General features: G+C 42.1%; 1 protein-coding gene across 1 annotated transcript in view; it reads left to right on the plus strand.

The window, feature by feature from the left end:
* The window catches only part of SCAF11 (SR-related CTD associated factor 11), a 37,854-nt gene extending 24,519 nt beyond the window's left edge, over positions 1–13,335 (plus strand). The window contains exons 11-15 of the mRNA XM_074144657.1: positions 3,871–6,387; positions 8,316–8,659; positions 11,410–11,628; positions 12,061–12,180; positions 12,554–13,335. Of these exons, the coding sequence (XP_074000758.1) occupies positions 3,871–6,387; positions 8,316–8,659; positions 11,410–11,628; positions 12,061–12,180; positions 12,554–12,682 (3,329 nt within the window). The 3' untranslated portion in view covers positions 12,683–13,335. The remainder of the gene's footprint in view (positions 1–3,870; positions 6,388–8,315; positions 8,660–11,409; positions 11,629–12,060; positions 12,181–12,553) is intronic.
* Positions 13,336–18,225: the final 4,890 nt, after the last annotated feature.

Consider the following 18,225-nt stretch of genomic DNA (forward strand, 5'->3'; position numbering starts at 1 on the left):
ATAATGCAGTGTACGGATCTCTTTCAATGTGCCTACAAGCCCTACAGGGCAAAAGCTTGCAAAGGTGCTCAAGCTCAGGGTCTGTCAGGAATTTAGCAGAAGACAAAGACATGGAAGGAATTAGCTTCCTCCAGTTGCTTTTACAGCCTCTCTCTCCATACGCAGCAAGAATGTAGTTTCTCTTCCAACAGGTTGCACAAGTTCAAAGAAGTGAAAACAAAGGAGTGCTGTTTTTTAAGGCCAGAGATAATACCTTCTTTGAATTGGGAGTTATATTACTTTTATTTGACTAGTAGGCAAAGAGATGGGAGAGATTTGGGTGTCTTGGCTTACAAAAATTGTGAGGAAGTGAGTGAATTGCTGGAAAGAGTTAAGTAGTAGAATGATCATGAAAAAGATGCTTTATTCATTCATTTTCTGCATTCTTGTTAAAGGTACTTATTTCACCTCTGCATTCCCCAGTGAAAAAATGATAGGTTGCTTCCTCAGGCCTTTGATGTTTATCACTGCAATTTAACTGATGCTTAACCATTTCTGCTTCTAGTGGTAACAAGTACACATGCTAGCTCATAGCTCTTGACTTCACTTTACCTTTCTACTTACACAGTCAGGTTTCTTTGTTAATATACACCAGAAGCATTTTTTTAAACAAACAAACCAACCGAAAAAAAAACCAAAGTGGTTTTTTTCTCTCAACAGAAAGACAAAGAATATTTAAATAAGCTCCAAATTTATTTTTCCACATTGGACTATTTAGGACATGTGAGTAATTGCTGTTGATAATATCAGCAACTGATCTAGAAACACTGATAACATTGTCAAGTCCTAAAGCAGAATATGGAACTAAATCCCTTATGCTATCTTTTGGGAGAGGCAGGAGATTTTGAGTTTGAGTCTTGACAATGAAAGAAAAGGAAATATATTTTTTTTTTTCCAGATATTTTTGGTTTATATGTTTCCATGTGTTCTTGCCACACCTGAAGTTCAGATGTTTAATGTAATACATTACTTATATTGTGGACAAAGTGTAAAAGTCATCAAGATAGAATCTTAAAACATTGTAGTATGTCAACACCAAAGATTTAAGTCATCTTCAAGTTTGACTTAAAGACTTCCTACTGGTAAGAAGCATGCAGGAAGTAAGACAGTCTTCAAATTTCCTAGTGAAACTAGGGTAAGTTGGATGTGAAGATGTCCTTTGAGGATTTTGTTCACATTCTGTTGAGTGAGTGTTCCTTCCCTATTCGGTTTTCATATAGAAACTGAGGAAAAGAGAGACATGCACAAAAAAAGGTAAGGACAAAAGCAAGAAGCCTAACCTGAATACTGTTAGAGATGCCTGGCAAATATATATAAAGGAGAAGGGTTTACAGGAAGTATGAGAGATGGAGGAAACAGAGGGGACAGTGGGACTTTTCTGCAAAGGTGGAAAATAGGAGAAAAATGAAGAAAATATTGAAACTACACATTTACAAAAAAAAAGCAAACTGGATCTTGTGATTCTTACTAAATTGTGTCTGAAAGATGGTCGCATAAACATTTTTTTCATTTTATTTTTATACACACTCCCCGATCTCTTGGTCACACCTGAAGTGTACAATCTTGCATCAGAGTAGTAGTTGACAGTTGCTTCCAGGGTTGTGCAAGGAATCATACAAATATCAGTGATGGTGATGTTAACTGTACTGCCTGAATCTTCCCTGTAGATGCTGCAGTTCTTAGATTCTCTTACCATTAAATAGTTGTTTTACTAATTTGACCTGAAAATGCGTCAGTGAATCTACAAGTATTGCTGTGATTTAGGCTGGCATTATGCAGTGCTTTTGTGTGATTAAAATATTTTTAAATAAAGAGTCAGTGAACTGAAATGCCTTGTATTTGGTCCAAGTCCAAAGCTTGTGAAGCTTGTCTGTTAAAATTTTACAGGTATTATGGAACGCTGAAAAGAGGCTTGCGTTTCACAAGTGAACTTTGAAAGTGCCACAAAAATTACTTGCCTTTTTAATTCTGTCAGGATTCCCACATGCCATTTGTATTCTGAGTTTTTATTATGCCAGCGTGATTTCTTGCCTGTTGAAGCAAATCATCACAGATATTCTATGTCATTAAAAATTTTTAATATCTGACTTGTTTTCCTGGCTACTGTAATAGGTTTGAAGACATAGTTAATCTGAGACAGCCACACGTGGCTGAATAACTGCTGGTTAACCGCTTCCTAACAAAATTATTGGGGAGACTCTTCCAGTAGGTACCTCAAATAGTGCTAGTCACCTAAAACTCCTTTGGAAATTCTTTACCACACACGTTGTCTTTTAAATACGTGGTACCTTCTATACAATCAATACCGTTGGTTTTCATTCTCTTAAGTAGTAATTTGATCAGTGAACATCTGAAAACCAAAACCAGGTATTTTTTTTCTCATGTTCAGTCAAATTATTGTGTTTACAAGGGAGGTCAGAGGAGGGGATTATAGTTCTGTGCTCTGCTGTAGCCTTTTAAAAGCTAGTGAATGCTTGCAGAGTTACAGCTCTATGGTTATCAGATGATAAGTTTACATTTAAAAGACAGTTGATATGGTTTTGATTCTGCAAACAAAGTAGTAAGTGGTAGAAAGAGGATTTTGTGCTGTTACATACTTGTCTTATTCCTATTTGATTTTTATATAATCTGTTTAAGAATACATTTAACAAATATTTTAGTGCAGTAAAAACATGGGAAATAATGTTATATGGAGGGTGAGAATCAAGAGTTCAAGTGTGATGTGATAAAACCATTGCAAAATCCATTGAAATTAATCTTTCTTAGCAAGTTTCTACTATTTGTTTATGAAAACGAAGCTGCAAAAAGAATTCATTTAAACACCAAATTCCTGATGCTTTCTGAAGTCTACACAAAGTAAGAGTCAAATTAACAGACATCTCAAGAAATTAATTTAGTTCTGAAGTGACTATTAAATTCAAGTACATTTACTTAATTATCACCAATTGTTAATTCCTGAGCTGCCCCTCATAAGATTTCATAGGTATCGGGAGTACCGACTGTTCCCTTTGCAGTGAATATAACTCTTGGCTTTCTTACAGAGACTTTTCTTAAATTGTGGATAGTGGGAAATATATTATTACAGTATCCACTCAAGAGCTCCCGTGCTGCCGTGTGCAGCTTAAGATCATTCTTTTAAAGCTTTAGGTTTTTTGATGAACCAAAACTTGCACTCCTTATTCGGTTTGTTAGATGCTGCAGGAACCCTGGGGACTTTGCAGCAGAGTTTGTCCAGTTTGCCATGGAGCGTGCAGGGTCTGCCTTATAACTGGTGAATGAGTTTGTCTGAAATTAGATTTTGTGGAGAGGTATGCTGCCATGGCTGCTTCTGATCAACTGCTTCCCATGGGATCATCCACTGATGGCCATTGAAAAATGTCACTTTCTGTAGTATTGAGTTTCGTTTCTGTAGTATTGAGACTTCACTGCCAAGAGACCTGCATTTTAGAATGATGGGAACTGCTCTGTGCTAACAATGTTGTGTGGTTAATTCCTTACTTTTCTAACAGCTTAAATACTGACTGTCTTTGAACAGCAATTCAGTCGTGGTTTCATTGTGAATGCCATTAATGTCCATGTAGCCGTGCCGATACTGCTTCTAAAATGTGTGTTTAGATGCCTGACGTGTCACTTTGTTAGTTTAATTCTGTTCTTTAAAGAAGTCTGCACTGAAAAAAAAAAAAAAACAAAAAAACAATGCCATGGCAGCATTTCCTACTAAATCTTAAATTGTATTATTCGAGGAGATCTGTTAAACTGGTCATTTTATGTTTTTAACTGTGTTTGGATAAATGGTTATTATCAAACTTTAATATATTCTGCTTTTCTTAGAATCTTTAGGCAAAGGATATGCTGTTGCATGTACCCAAGAAGGAGAAGAGAAAAAGCAAGCTTCTGGTTCATCTGGCACTAGAGGAACTAGAAGGAAATTGGTGAACACTACTCCTAGAAGAAGATCTGCACGAAACAGCAAAAACGAGACTCTGAGTCAATCTCGGAGCTCACCTCGGTCAAGCAGTTCTGCGTGCGGTGCCTCTGATGGCAATAACCCGTCTCTGAATAAATCTCCTTCAGAATCAGAGAAGGGTCCTCCGAAAAGGAAGTCTAAAAGAACAGTTAAACAACAAACACCTGTGGTTAAAAAGAAACTGAGAAGTTCTGCACGTTCCGAAAAATCGTCCAGTGATTCAGTGGAAGATGATGATGTTGCTGAGTCTGAAGCGGTTCTAACATTGGATAAAGACCAGCAGTCAGATGATGAAAGCAATAACAAAAGCCTTCTGCAGAAAAATAACATGGAAACAGAATCTGCTAACGGATTGGAAAGCTGTAGTGAACATGCAGAAATTGAGGAAACTACAGGAGAATGTGACAAAGATGAAGATACTTCAGACAACGCGGATGTAAGTGTTTCTGCCCAAGAACCTCCAGTTTCTTCAGGGGATGAAAGCCAGGAATTTGAAGTAAAAGATGTTACTGAAAAAAATGTAGATGATAAGAATCAGGATATCTGTGAAAATACTCTTGAACAAACAGAAACAGTAGCTAGTCCCAGAGGTGAAGTATGTGACCATGCAACTTCTGAAAAAGTAGATCAGACGTTGTATAGTCCTCAAAGTGAATCGATGGAGAATGTAGAAACTCTGACAAAAATAGATCAACCCATAGCTAGCCCAGAAAATGAATCGTTGGAATATCCAGAACCTTTGGAAAAAGATCAGCCATTAGAGAGCCCCAGAAGTGAATTGCCTGAGCATCCAGAAGCCACAGAAATAGATGTTTCTGAGGCTGAAGAAAAAACAGTAGTAGACTGTGCAAGTACGAGTATTCAAAACTTAAAAGCTGTTCAAGATGAAGAACCAGACACATTAGTACACAATATTTCTGTAGACAGTACATCAGAACAATCCTTAAAAGAGAACACCATGCCAGAAAGTGAAGAGGGTAGTACTTCAGAGTCACCCCAGGTAAATGCTGAACATAAGCATTTTGCTGAAGATAACAATGAAATGATACCAATGGATTGTGACTCATTTTGCAGTGACCAGAACGAACCTCAGGTTGAGCCGTTACCACCAGCTGAAAGTACAGAGCAAGGAGAAGTGAACTTCTCACAGTGTGATGCAGGAAACTATACATCAGTTTCAGGACTTTCTGATGAAAAAGATGAAAGTATTCCTCAAGAAAGAGAGTGCCAGTCAGAACCCCAAAAAGAGAAAAAGACTCGAACTAGAAGGTCTAGGTTTCACTCTCCATCAACAACTTGGTCTCCTTCTAGGAGAGAGGGCAGGAAATCTCAATCACCATCCCCTAAAAGGGAGATGACCAGAGATAGGAGCTCACGATCACCCAAGAAGGAAACGGTGAGGGAGGGAAGGAGATCCTCATCTCATTCTCCAAAGAGAGAGGCACTCAAAGATGAGAAAAAAACACCGTCTAGATCTCCCAAAAGGGAAACTGCCAGGGAAAGCAGGAGATCGTCTTCTCGGTCAAGAACTAAGGATTCGTCTCCGAGGCAAAAATCTAGATCTCGAAGCAGCGATAGAGATAGTCAAAGAAGAGATCGTGACAGAGACAGAAGAAATAGGAGGTGGTCTAGGTCACGGTCGCGATCTAGGTCAAGATCTCAATCTAGGACAAGAAATAAAGGTTCTTCCTTCTCTAGAAATGAGAGGGACAGTCATTCACCTCGATGGAAAGAGAGATGGGCAAATGACAGCTGGAGGAGTCCGAGAGGAAATGATCGATACAGGAGAAGTGATCAAGAGAAACAGAATGAAAGTCTTAAAAAAGAGAAAGACAATACAGAAAAAAACAATGAGGATCAGTGTTCTTCCGACAAGCGGAGGAATGATTGTCCAGACTGGGTAATGGAAAGAATAAATTCCGTTCCTGAAGTCAGGAACAGAGAGAGAGAGAAGCCACATTGGGAAGATGGCAGGCACGATAATTCAGGACACTCTTGGAATAAAAACTTTGGTTCGGGTTGGATCCCAAATCGAGGGAGAGGTCAGCGTGGCCGAGGTGGGCGTGGAAGAGGTGGTTTCATGTATGGAGACCAGAGTGAAAATCACTGGCAAAATAGAAAACCTCTCTCAGGGAACTCAAATGGTTCTGGGAATGAAACTTCAAGGTTCCCAGAGCATCAGCCATACAAGCGTAAGAATGAACAAGATTACTCTTTCGATACGCCTGCTGACAGATCTGGGTGGACATCTGCATCGAGCTGGGCTGTAAGAAAGACTTTACCTGCTGATGTGCAGAATTATTATTCAAGAAGGGGACGCAATTCATCAAGCCCACAGTCTGGATGGGGAATGAGACAAGAAGAGGAGACACCTGAACAAGGTATTCATAGTTTTGAAACGTAAAAGCTTAGTCACAGCTGCAGTAGCCGAGTAAAATCCTAGTCATGTTGACCCATCTCAAGTTGATTAGCTCTTCAAAATAATTTGAGGTGAATCTATAGTCTTTTTGCAATATGGAGGACAGCAGGTGTGGAGTTTAGGGATTTCTTGTGTTTTCGTGGCCTTTTAATGGCTTTTTGGTTTTACTTAAAGTTAGATATAATATAAGGACTATGCATCTGAAGAGTGCTACTGAAGTAAATCGATTTGGTTGAAGAGAAAGCACGTCCTCTTCATGGCTACTTTTAGCCTCCACACACCTTTTAAAAAGGGTAATTTTTTTCAAGGAGGTTTGCATTTGCCTGTGCAGACCCACACAGTAGATTCTAGAGATGACAAATCATTAAGTTGACCTTTTTCTTGTTTTTAAATAAGCTTAAAAAAACCTAGGGAGATTTAGAAATGCCAAAATGGTATACTTTTACTGTACTTCATTAAAATTCCTCGAAAGCCTCAATAGAAGTCTAATACTTTTGATTATTTTATATCTAAAAAACTAACCATCCTGACAGAAAAAAGACTTTTTGGTAGAAAGTGAGTTAACTGTGGATGAGATAGATTCTGAAGAGCTACAAAGTCATCCACAGATTATTAATGCTCTGAAGTAAGACACAGACGCCTATTGTATTTAAAACCTGTAAAATCCAGTTCTGAAGGCAACCACACTTGCACTTTCCCATTGGCTTCTCGTTTTGTCCTTTGTTTTTATCCATTTTCATCCTGTATGCCAGCAGTTTTCTCCCTCTTTTCAGAGACAACTGCATCGGTGGCTTCTTAATTTTGAGGCAACTTTGTCAACCTTCAGCCTGCTGCAGGCAAAATTTATCAAACCTTTAACTGAAAAGTATTGTGTGATTTGCAGACTTTATTTCACGTCGTTCTGGACCAATCATAGTTATATTCACTTTTGGAACATGAATTCAGCTGAGAATAGTACAGTCATCTCTCAAAACTGGATAAAACAGGCTGGGTTGGCAATCAACCTGCTTTTGCTGACCCTGTGTGAGCGGGGGGGGTTGGGCTTGATGGTCTCCATAGGTCCCTTTCAACCTCCATGATTCTGTTATCCCGTGATCTTTAAAAAAGGTGATTTGGGGTGAGGCATAAGCGTTTAAATACCAGTCCCTGTGAATTAAGTGACAGAGTTCCTCAGGGAAGGGACTTTAAGGGAAGGATATCTTAATTATAACCCATCAGCTGTTGCTCAGAACTAATTTCTTGACTTTCGGAAGGTTTGCTGCTTGTATCTAGACTTTAATATTTTGGCTTCTATTGAAGATAAAGTGAGGTAGCAATTTTTTAAGTAATTGCCACCCCAAGAGGTTATTTTTACTTCTAGGCTTTACCCATTGTACCATTACAGGGGTTTTGAACAACTCTTTCTGAGTATGAACATCTTTGAACTTGGTTGAGGATGATTTATTATTCAGTTTAAAAAAAGCCAAAACAGCAGAGTATTTCTATAGTTACCAGAAAGGGCTACAGTGAGTGTGTGTGAATCGGGCCAAGGGGAGGAGGGCACTGTAGATGTGATAAGGTGTGACTGCAACTGCAGAAACTGGATAAGTTATGTTGTCTTCCTGCTCTTTGGGGGAGAATTACTCTTTTCGTTGTGATGAAACAATTTATTAGCTGTGCTGTGGGAACAAGTAGAGAAAATAGAAATTCAAAATGCAGGCTGCCATAGTAACCCAAACCTTTTAAGCTCAGAAACCAGCATTGGCTCTGTGACGTGTCTGGTGATGAGTGTAATAATGTTAAGCTTTTTGATACTCCATCCTTCATGAAGAGTCAGACACCTGGCTCCACTTCTATTTTATAAAGTAGGGATTTTCTACTTCATACACCGTCTGTTTTTTCTTTTGACAGATCCAAACCTCAAAGACCAAGGCAGCCAGCAAAGCGACGGTTCTCAGTTACCAATCAATATGATGCAGCAGCAAATGAATGTAATGCCACAAGTGAACGCGCAGCACCAACCCATGAATATCTTCCCGTACCCAGTGGGTGTCCCTCCTCCCATGATGAATATGCCACGAAATCCTTTCAACATGCACCCTCCGATGCCCATGCACCTCCCTGCCGGAGTGCCTCTCATACAGGTAGCTGCTCCCGCTAATTTGTCTCAGGGATTACCTCCGCCTCCACCTCCACCCCCACCATCTCAACAAGTCAGCTACATCGCTTCCCAGCAGGATGGAAAACAACTGCAGGTAGGCTTTAGCGAAAGCCATGGCAAGAGCAGTTCTGAAGGAATATCAGTTATGGATTTCTTCTATGGAATTACTATAGTCTTGATAAATTTATACTTGCTGTTTCTTTCTCTCTTGCCTGGCTTTTTCTACCCCACACCAAATTTGAAGTGGAAGTATCCACGAGGATATGAGTTGTATGCTCATACATACGGAGCTGTAGCTTTTAAATAATAATACACGCCACCATAACTGGTGGTAATGAGGTGTTCCAGCTGGGAATGGAACGCTGAAAAATTCCATCAACATTGTCCATTACCTTTTTCTTCTTGGAAGTGCCCTGTTTCCAAAACCAAGGTTTCCCCTTCAAAATCTGATTCTTGAGCTTATGCTTGAATCCCCTTTCAGCAGCGTTAGGAAGTGGCCCCAACCTCTTTGTTGTGGTTCTCATCCCGTGTGGTGTATCAGCAGAGGAAAGCTATTGAGTACTGCATGGCACCCATTTGTTTCACACTTCCATTCTCCAGCTGTCAGTATCTCAGCAGCTTCCCCCCCGCCCCCCATTTTCTTTTCTGTTTAATCTTTTGAGCCTTTTTGTTAAAAATTTCCAAGCTTTCTTTAGTATATTTAATTTCCTCTTCTTGCCTGATTCTCCTGTTTTTGCATGCCCTGTTCCAACCTAACTCCCACTTCGTTTCTCCAATTTCAAAAAGACTCTGCCCTGCCTGGGGTAGGTCAGACCGTCTCTTTGTGCCTCTCAAGATACCTTAAAACAACCTCTGGGTGTGTGAGTTCCTCCTGTGGCCAGCTGTTTATGTATTAAGAGCTTTCATATCAGGGAAAGGAATATGAACAACTTCCAGGAGAATGCGTGGCCCCACGAGGGGATGAAACGCTGCGTCTGTGATGTGTAAAGGGCTCCTCAGGGGTTGAGTGAGGTTTGTGCTTTCCTCCTGTTGCAGGCTGCCCGCTCTCACCTAAAATGCTTTCCCTGCATTCCAGGTTGAAAAAGTGATGTCTTACAACAGTGATTTCTAACCCTCTGTTTTCATGCGTCATCTCTAAAGATTTGAAGGGAACTGATAAATTACCTGCATTCTTTTCACTTCCAGCTGCTGTTACCCATTCATATTCATTAACTTAGAACAAAAGGAGTTAAGTACTGTGGGGGATACAGGGTGGGGTTACAGGCCAGATGGATGAAGTACTTTAATACTCTGCAAGGTAAAACAGTAAGGTATTCTTGGAACTAAAATGCTGGTAGATTGCTTGCTGATTTCGTTAAAGCCTGCTGTCTGTAATTAAAATATCTTCGCAATTGGAAATTCAGTAGGTTTAACCTCTAAAAATGTGAGAAGTCAGAATGTAGGCTACACACCTCTCTGAAATACAGTGGCTGGTGCAGCAACAAATAACCTTCCTATACAGATTGCTATCGCTCCGAAATACAGTTGTCTGTTAGGGAAAAGCCCCTGTTGTATTTGTTGCTCTTCCCTGCTCTTGGGGAATGGTCTCCGTGCACCTGGATGCTCTTGGGAGCCGCTGCTGCTGCTTTTGCTTTGAGCTTTCGTTGAACGAGTCCTTGGTGGTAGCACAATACAAATCAGTGAATACTGCGGGGCTCCACCTGTCCTTCCTCCTGAAAGGAAGATGAAGAGCACACACTGGTGAGCTTTAGTGTACTGACTGTAACAGCTCAATAGCTGTGGCCTTTCTGAGGAGCTCAAATTCCTCTTTCGTTATTTTCCATCTGGATAAATGCAGATGTGAAAATAAGTAGTGGCAATTACCTGCAAAAAAAGTAGCGTTTGGGGTAGCCTACCGGAAACATGTTGTGTTCTAGGCTTTTACTAAAAATGACCTCTATCTGAGGTCTGAGAGCTACTAAATATCTCCATTCCAAAGTATGAACAGTGCCTATGGTCTTTTGGTGATGTTTGGAAATGTACAGAAAATGGCTTTTCCTTGAAGAACAGCCCCTGGTGCTTCAGCCAGTGTTTCACCTCTAGCTTGGAGTAGACTTATCGCTGTGTTTGCATTTGAAATCCATTCACAAGTTCAAGCTGCTAACAAACATGAAAATAAATGTTTTCAAAGCAGCTTCGTTAGGCTGCATGAATGCAAGTGTGTTTGAAGGTAACTGTTTATATGTATGTTTAGGTGCTGATTTTGAAAAAAATGTTACTCTGATTTACAGAACAGGGCTTCCTGTGCTCTCCTGTGGCGAGCAGAGAGGTTGTGCAGCCCTAAGCTCCCTTCCCCTTGTGCCAACACCCTCCCTGCCTGTTTGCAGGATGCTTTGCTTGCTTTATCAGTGGGATCAGAGCCAGAATTGAGCAACCACGTGGCGGTGACATGGAGGACGCCTTAGTTTTCAAGCTTTATATTTATTTTTTTCCTTTGAGTGGATCCGATATAGTTTCTGTGCCTTCCATAATAATGGACAGTGTGGAAATGAGCTAACGAACTCAAGCATGTAGTATTCATAGATTCATAGATTGGTCCAGGCCGGAAGGGACCTCCAGAGGTCATCTAGTCCGACCTTCCTGCAAGGATGCAAGAAGCAGATGCGTTACCTACCCCAGAGACGCCATAAACAGAGACCAGCCAAGGTCACCCGGGACCTGGAGAAGAGTCACTCATCTTGTTCTTTGTGTCGCTTGCTTTAGCATTTCAGATCGATGCTCTTTCTAGAGCTGCTGAGACTTCTAGAAAGGCACGTTGTCATGCTGCAGGATAATGTGTTAACTACCGGTAACTTTTTAAAACAGGGTATTCCAAATGCTGCTCACGTGAGTAATAACATGAGTACTCCAGCCTTGCCTGCTCCAGCAGCAGTCCTGGGAAGCGTGGGAACAGTTCAGGGACCAAGCTCGGGTAACGCGACGTCGTCAAGTCACCTCAAAAGTTCTAATGCAGCGGTAAAAGTAGGAGAAAACAAAGCGAGTGTAACGGTGGAAGCCAGCGCAGATAGCTCCAAGAAGGACCAGGCAAGTTCAAAGTTCAGAGTCTATATCTATATGGTTTTTTTATATATATATATGTTTTATATAAAATAAAAAAATTGAGATACTAAAAAATAGCAAGCTATGGCAATAGCCCTTCTGTGTCATATACTTAATACCATCATATATGTGATACTTTCCTGGCAGCTGTAGGACATTAAACTAGCAAGCTGACTCTTTTTAATATAGTTTTCTTTAAAGCAGCACTATTATGAATAAAAAGTTGCTGTGGGACGACATTCTCTTCTTAGTAGATAGAAGACAGGCAGCTCGCCCGGGAGCTGAAATGTGAGCGAGGGGAGCGTGGTTTTCTGGTCTTCTGGAGTAACTGTGACCTGTGAAGTTTTAATTTGCGATGGATAAAGAGATACATACCCAGGCACTGAAAATTAAAACTCAAGTTTGTTTTTTCATCAGAAATTGTTAATTCAAGAAAAAGCGGCACAAGAGGTCAAACTAGCTATTAAGCCTTTCTACCAAAATAAAGACATCACTAAGGAGGAATACAAAGAGATTGTACGGAAAGCTGTAGATAAAGTAAGTTGATCTGTTCATCTGAAATGCGTACGTTGCAGTTGAGCTGGGGCTTGGGGTGGGTTTTCTGGATCTTGTGGGAACAACTGGTGGTTGCTGGGAAGGGGAACAGGAAAAGCAAAAACACCTTGGTCGTTCTCCATCCACGAGAGCTTTCTCAGCTCCTCAGAAAGTGACTCTCGTTGTTTGAAGGAGCTGAATGGAGATTGGGAAGTACTTGGGGAGCAGCTGGGGGAGTACCGGGAGTTTTCCAAGATGTCCTGCCTGGATGGAGAAACCTGGGGTGTTGGGAAGATGAATAAATAACATGAAACAACGGCCAATGAACAGAAGTGTTTCAAGCATCTTTTTTTTTTTTTCTTTAAAACTATTATAGGTTTGTCATAGCAAGAGCGGAGAAGTTAATTCTGCGAAAGTGGCAAATCTAGTGAAAGCGTATGTAGACAAATACAAACATTCGCGGAAGAAAAATCCCGAAGAGGCGGTCTCCTGTGAAAGGAAATGAAATAGAATGTGGTTTCGGTTTTTAATTTTATTCTATCTGCAAAGTGCAATTTCAACATGAACCGTTAACTGAAAAATTGTACATGACAGTGATTTGAATCTGGTTTTGATAAAATTATTTTTCAATGTAGTATATAATGTTTTGTTCTAAAGAAATATAGATCTACAGGGCAACTTCTTTATTCCTTTTTAAAAACAGATGTCTAAAAAAATATAAAGGTGTAAAGAAGAATCATTAGGAATGTACGATTGTGTGGATACTTAGATGTACAGCGTTTTGACTTGAATAACAGAGTGCATTAAATTAGAAGCTTCTGTCTGAGTACCTTGGGTTTGGCACAGGTATGTACAGTACATGGAATCGGTCAGATTAAAGGAAAATTTTTTTTCTTTTGATTTCTCCTTAATTATAGCAAAGATAAAATAATGTATTGCCTTGACAAATATTTCTAGCGTTAACTGGACAGGCTGAATGCAGGGGTCACAATGTGTATATATTAAAAAAAAAAAAAAAAGCACATGGAGTCGCCTGAACAGAAGAACTGTTTGGATTTTAAAAAGAAAAATCATAAACAGTAAAATGCAGCGCCCAAAGCCCCGGGTGGTGCACATCTGTTGTAACACCAAATAAAAAGTATGCTGCTTGGTTTCGTTTGTGACGTTTTTCAGTTTGTTTTAAGATAGTGGGATGACCTTGAATAATTGTGATGTGCTTGAGAGCCCTCCATCACCGCACGCCGACAGCCTCAGCTGGGGTCTCACCCTGCCCTGAGCCAGTAGGGGATGTGCAAGTGAGAGCTGGATGGTCAGTAAATCAGTTTCTTCTTCAAGTAAAATCAAAAACAGCTGGAATGCGTTCCTAGGCTTGATCAGAGATGGCCAGTTGTGCCAATCTTAGCTGTATGATATTTTCCTTCGTTAACCAGGGCTGGTAGGGTGGATCAGCAGACCGGTGTCGTGGAATGGCGCGATCCGAGGCCAGGTGCAGCAGCTTTTCTCCTTCCCCCGGCGCTGTTAGGCAGGGAGGGTAGCAGAGGTGCCACACGCGGGTGTGGGGACATCCAGTGAGGTAAAACCAGTTTCACTGAGGTAGCAGCAGGGAGAGGTGCTGAACCACTCCCTTAGCTGTGCATTCCTTAGGGAAAGAGCAGCTGGGCATCCTTCTGGATTTGGGTGGAGAAGGAGCCGTGCTCTGAGATAGAAGTAGTTGTTCCCTACTCCCAGACAGCACAGATAGAATTCCAGTGCTCCCCCTCCAGCCCTTCCATGCGCCTCCGGCGTTGGCTCAGCCCGGCTTCTGCTCCAGCCCAGGGCTCCTGGCCCAAGAGCAGGAATAAACCATTTTTGTCAAAAAGTATCAATCTCTTTTTCTGAGAAATTGCCTCTTGGTACCCACTAGTTCCCAAATTAACTGTTGGTGGCAGGAAACAGTCTTACCCTGGCAGTAGCTTTTACAGAAGCCTGAGGATGAAATAAGGGATACGCACCCCTGTACACACACACGAGTATATAGAGAGAGATATATGTGTAAAAAACGTGATGTTATCACAACAGTTGCTCACTTGGTTTTAACTATAGCTTTCTACAGACTTAATGAAGCATTTGACTGGCTATATTTATTTTTGTGTGCCTAAAGAAAAATACTATGTAAATTAGAAACAGATATAATACATTTTCTACAGTCAAGCCAGGTTTTAGATTTTTTCAAAATACTTGGTTTTACAGTGTGGTAGCAATTTGTATGATCTCTTGAACTATTTTAAGCTAAAATGGGTTAGCACTTTTTGGAAAAAAAAAAAAAATGTTGTAGCAAATTGCTATGTCTCTCCTGGTTTCTCACGCCGTGCGTAACTATTTTTATTACATTTTTCCTTCTCTGACTCTTCGGATTTGAATGACTTTTTATATCTTTTTACTCTATACAGTTGAGCCTTGCTATAAAGTTCCTTTCAGGAGACAAATAAATGTTTTATGGGGTTTGGTTGGTTGTTTTTTTTCTTTTTAGAGGAGAGGTGGAAATTGGGTGGGAAGGACCAATGGAGGGTTTAAACTGGGAAGAAGGGGGGTCATTAATTTCTTGTTTTGCAGCTCCTGGCTGGAAGATCAGATGTCACCTGCTGCCACGTTGCTGGGGCAGTGACTATAGTGATGCTCCACTGTATTTCAAATGAAGAACATCGGGTAGAGTAGCATGTGATCGGTAACTATTTTTTACGATGGAATACTCAGAAAATACGCAGTTCGCTACAATTTCTATGTCAAATTAAAAAAAAAAAAAAAATGCATTGCCTTAATACATGGACTCTCCTCCTATTTTTCCTGAAAAGCAGTAAGGGCTCTGTTGGTGTGGCCGCCCGAGAAGGCACGGGGTCATGGTTTTTGTTAAAAAAGTGTGAAAGCTGTATTTCTATTTATTGAACCTCCTTGTACTGAAGGTCCCGCCCCGCAGGAGCACTGACGGCGAAGCGCTGGGGACGCGGAGCCCCCCCCGATGCCTCTCGGGCGTCGGGAACTCCTTCCATCCCAATTGCCTTGAGGAAAACAAGTACAAAACCACGTCACCTTCTGTCAACCCACGGGAATGGAGAGGGTTTTCCTTGCGCAGCTCCCGCTGTCTCCCTGTGCCTGCTGCTCCCGTGGCTCAGCCTGAGGATGGGTCTGGGGGGCGCAGTGGCTGCTCTCCAGCGTCCACAGTTCGGTGTTTGTAGCGAACGGCTGGAGTGCTGTCTACTGAAAAAAAAAAACTCTAAAAACTAGTTTTGTGTAGTGCTTAACAGTTTCTAATAAATTCTTTTCACGAAGCCGGCAGTAGTCTGTGTTTGGTCTTCGATGACTCTGGCTCCACTGCTTTAACTCAGAGAGTGATGTAATCACTGTAACTTACCTACACACATATATACCTAATTTTGTTTTGTGTTGTCAGGGCTCCCTCTCCTTTTACATGTCGTTTGTTTTCAATGAGTCTGACTTCATAGAATCATGGAATGGTTAGAGTTGGAAGGGACCGTAAAGATCATCGAGTTCCAACCCCTCTGCCATGGGCAGGGACACCTCCCACTAGAGCAGGTTGCCCAAAGCCCCATCCAGCCTGGCCTTGAACACTGCCAGGGATGGGGCATCCACAGCTTCTCTGGGCAACCTGTGCCAGTGTCTCACCACCCTCACAGTAAAGAATTTCTTCCCAATATATAATCTAAATCTCCCCTCTTTCAGTTTAAAACCGTTACCCTGCCTTGCTGAAAGAATAACAAATGCCTGTGGCAAAACGTGCATTGAGGGCAGTGAGTGTCGGGGTGAGGACTGCGGGTGCTGGGTCTGGCAAAAGGCTGTGGGCCTCAGTGTGGTTTATCATCTGCTGCCTGGGCCAAACAAGGGCAGGACTTAAACCAAGTAGGCCGTGTCCTAGAGGTACCAACCAGAACAGTGGGCTTCGCTGAAAAGTAGCTCGCTGGGAGTTTAGCACATGGCCTGCCTTCCCTGCACGATGTAGTCCAGGCATCACTTCACTTCCTAGGATTAACCCCACTGTACCACCACAAGGTTCCTCCATAGGTAATGGAGGCACAAGCTGAGAGCCTGATGGCCTTCAAGGTGGCTCGTGGCTGCTCTGTGAAAGTCAAAGCAGCTTTGTTAGATGTGGGTTGGTGTTGCCATCCAGGATGGGACAGGACAGTCTTACCCTGGTGCTGCTCAGGTGGTGGCTTAGTTCTACGTTCACTAAAGGTGCCCTGATAGAGGGGCGCGTGGTCTTAGGGAAGAGCACACACCACTTTTTGAGGAGCAAGGGTAGAAATTAAGGTCCAGACTCAAGAGGGAGGGAGGCTCAGTGGTGTCAGTTCCTTGAGGCCAAGCCTCCAGAAGGCAGAAGAGCCCCTAGCGGCGTGTCCTGCAGCTGTAATTATGTAGTGAGGCTGGGCTAGTCGGACTAAGCCAAGGAAGGGTTTGGTCAGTCATGATGGCTGTGACGTTACCTCAAGTAGTTGGCGATACAGTTGAGCTCACTGCAATGGAAGCTGAGGGAAGACATGCTGAAAGACATAATTTCCAATAAAAAGGGTGGTCTTGAAGAAGAAAGTAATTAAAACCAACCAACTGCAGTTTAAATCTTACTGCCAGAGTTGTAAGCCAGTTCAATTTCCACGTGCCTGCTTGGGGGCATGGACATTTTCAAGCAGCCTAACAGCAAAACCCACCACCTATTGTTGCAAAGGCCTTTTCAGTACATCAGGTTGACTTAAGCTACGTCTGCTGGTCCCCTCTCAGCCTCCACCTGCAGTTTGCTGCACACAGAAGTCAATTTTTACACACGCAAAGCTCTTGATCTGTGTCCTGCACACTCGAGCAGGTGAGGAGTTTCATGCATTTAAAATCGAATTACACTTGCGTGTCGGGGAACCCATCTGCCTGATCTCCTCAAAGGGCCGTCGCTGCATGGAGTGCGCTGGTGGGAGGCAGGGTCTCTCGGTTTGGGTCTGAGCTGTGGTGGCACCACCAGGACAGAAATGCGTCTGAGCGTGCGCCGGCCCCGAACACGGGGAGAGGAGCAGCACGTGGGGACAAACGGCAGGGGCAGAGGTAGCTCATCAGTCAGGATTTGTAATTTTGCTGAGCCAGTGGAGCCGGGTTTGTGCAGCCAAAGCCGCTGCAAGCAGCGCCTTGCAGTGCCTTCACTCAGCGCTGCCGTAGGGCTCACCCGGATGGAACCTAATGCCAAAAAAAGGGCTTGGTTTTTTTTCCCCAAAAGTCACATCTCAAGCATTGTAATATATCCGCGTGTAAAACAAATACGTTGATTCCAAAGGTGGATTTGTACCTTTTGAATTACAGTTATGAAACTATGCTGGCAACATTTTTCATTATTATTACAATATTCATATTAATACTTTATAAAAAAGTAGAGACAGTAAGTAAGGACAATAAAGTAGATGATAACCAATTTCAGTAATTAAAGTGTCCTTATTAGATGCAGCAGCTTTCATCTATGAAGCTGAAAAAAACCAAATCACTAACCTAGAAATTAAAAAATAAAACCCAACAACCAAAAAGCACAAGTAACTACTCACGTATAAGGAGGTGAAGCCGTGAGAAGGCAGAGGCTGGGATATGGAACTTGACTCAAACTTGGCTGTTACTTTTCCAATCTTCTTCACTCCTCCCAGAATCTCACGCACCAACCGCAAAGTTCAACCTGCTCTTCATTTTCATAGAGCGTTTGTGCACCAAGTGCCGGGGGTTACAGCAGTGCAGGAGGTGCTCGTTACACCCGGTAAACAATCAAAGCCAGAGTGGAATCCAGCACGGAGAAAAATTACTGCAGGAGCCAAACCCAAGGAGTTCTGGCAGCAGGTCGTCATATAATTAGCCCTAAAGCGTTGCAGACATTAAACCTACAACCGCTGAATGTTTGATGAGGAGCATCAACCAAAACCAGCCAGGGATCCCCAGAAGCTTGGGTGGGACGAAAGAAAGCAGGAGAGCAGAGCTTCTCCTCCCACGGGCAGAGGTTGGGCAGGGACCCCCAGGTCCCCCCCAGTTGGCCAAGAC

Source organism: Numenius arquata, chromosome 2 (genome assembly GCF_964106895.1).
Source record: "Numenius arquata chromosome 2, bNumArq3.hap1.1, whole genome shotgun sequence".
Taxonomy (NCBI): Eukaryota; Metazoa; Chordata; class Aves; order Charadriiformes; family Scolopacidae; genus Numenius; species Numenius arquata.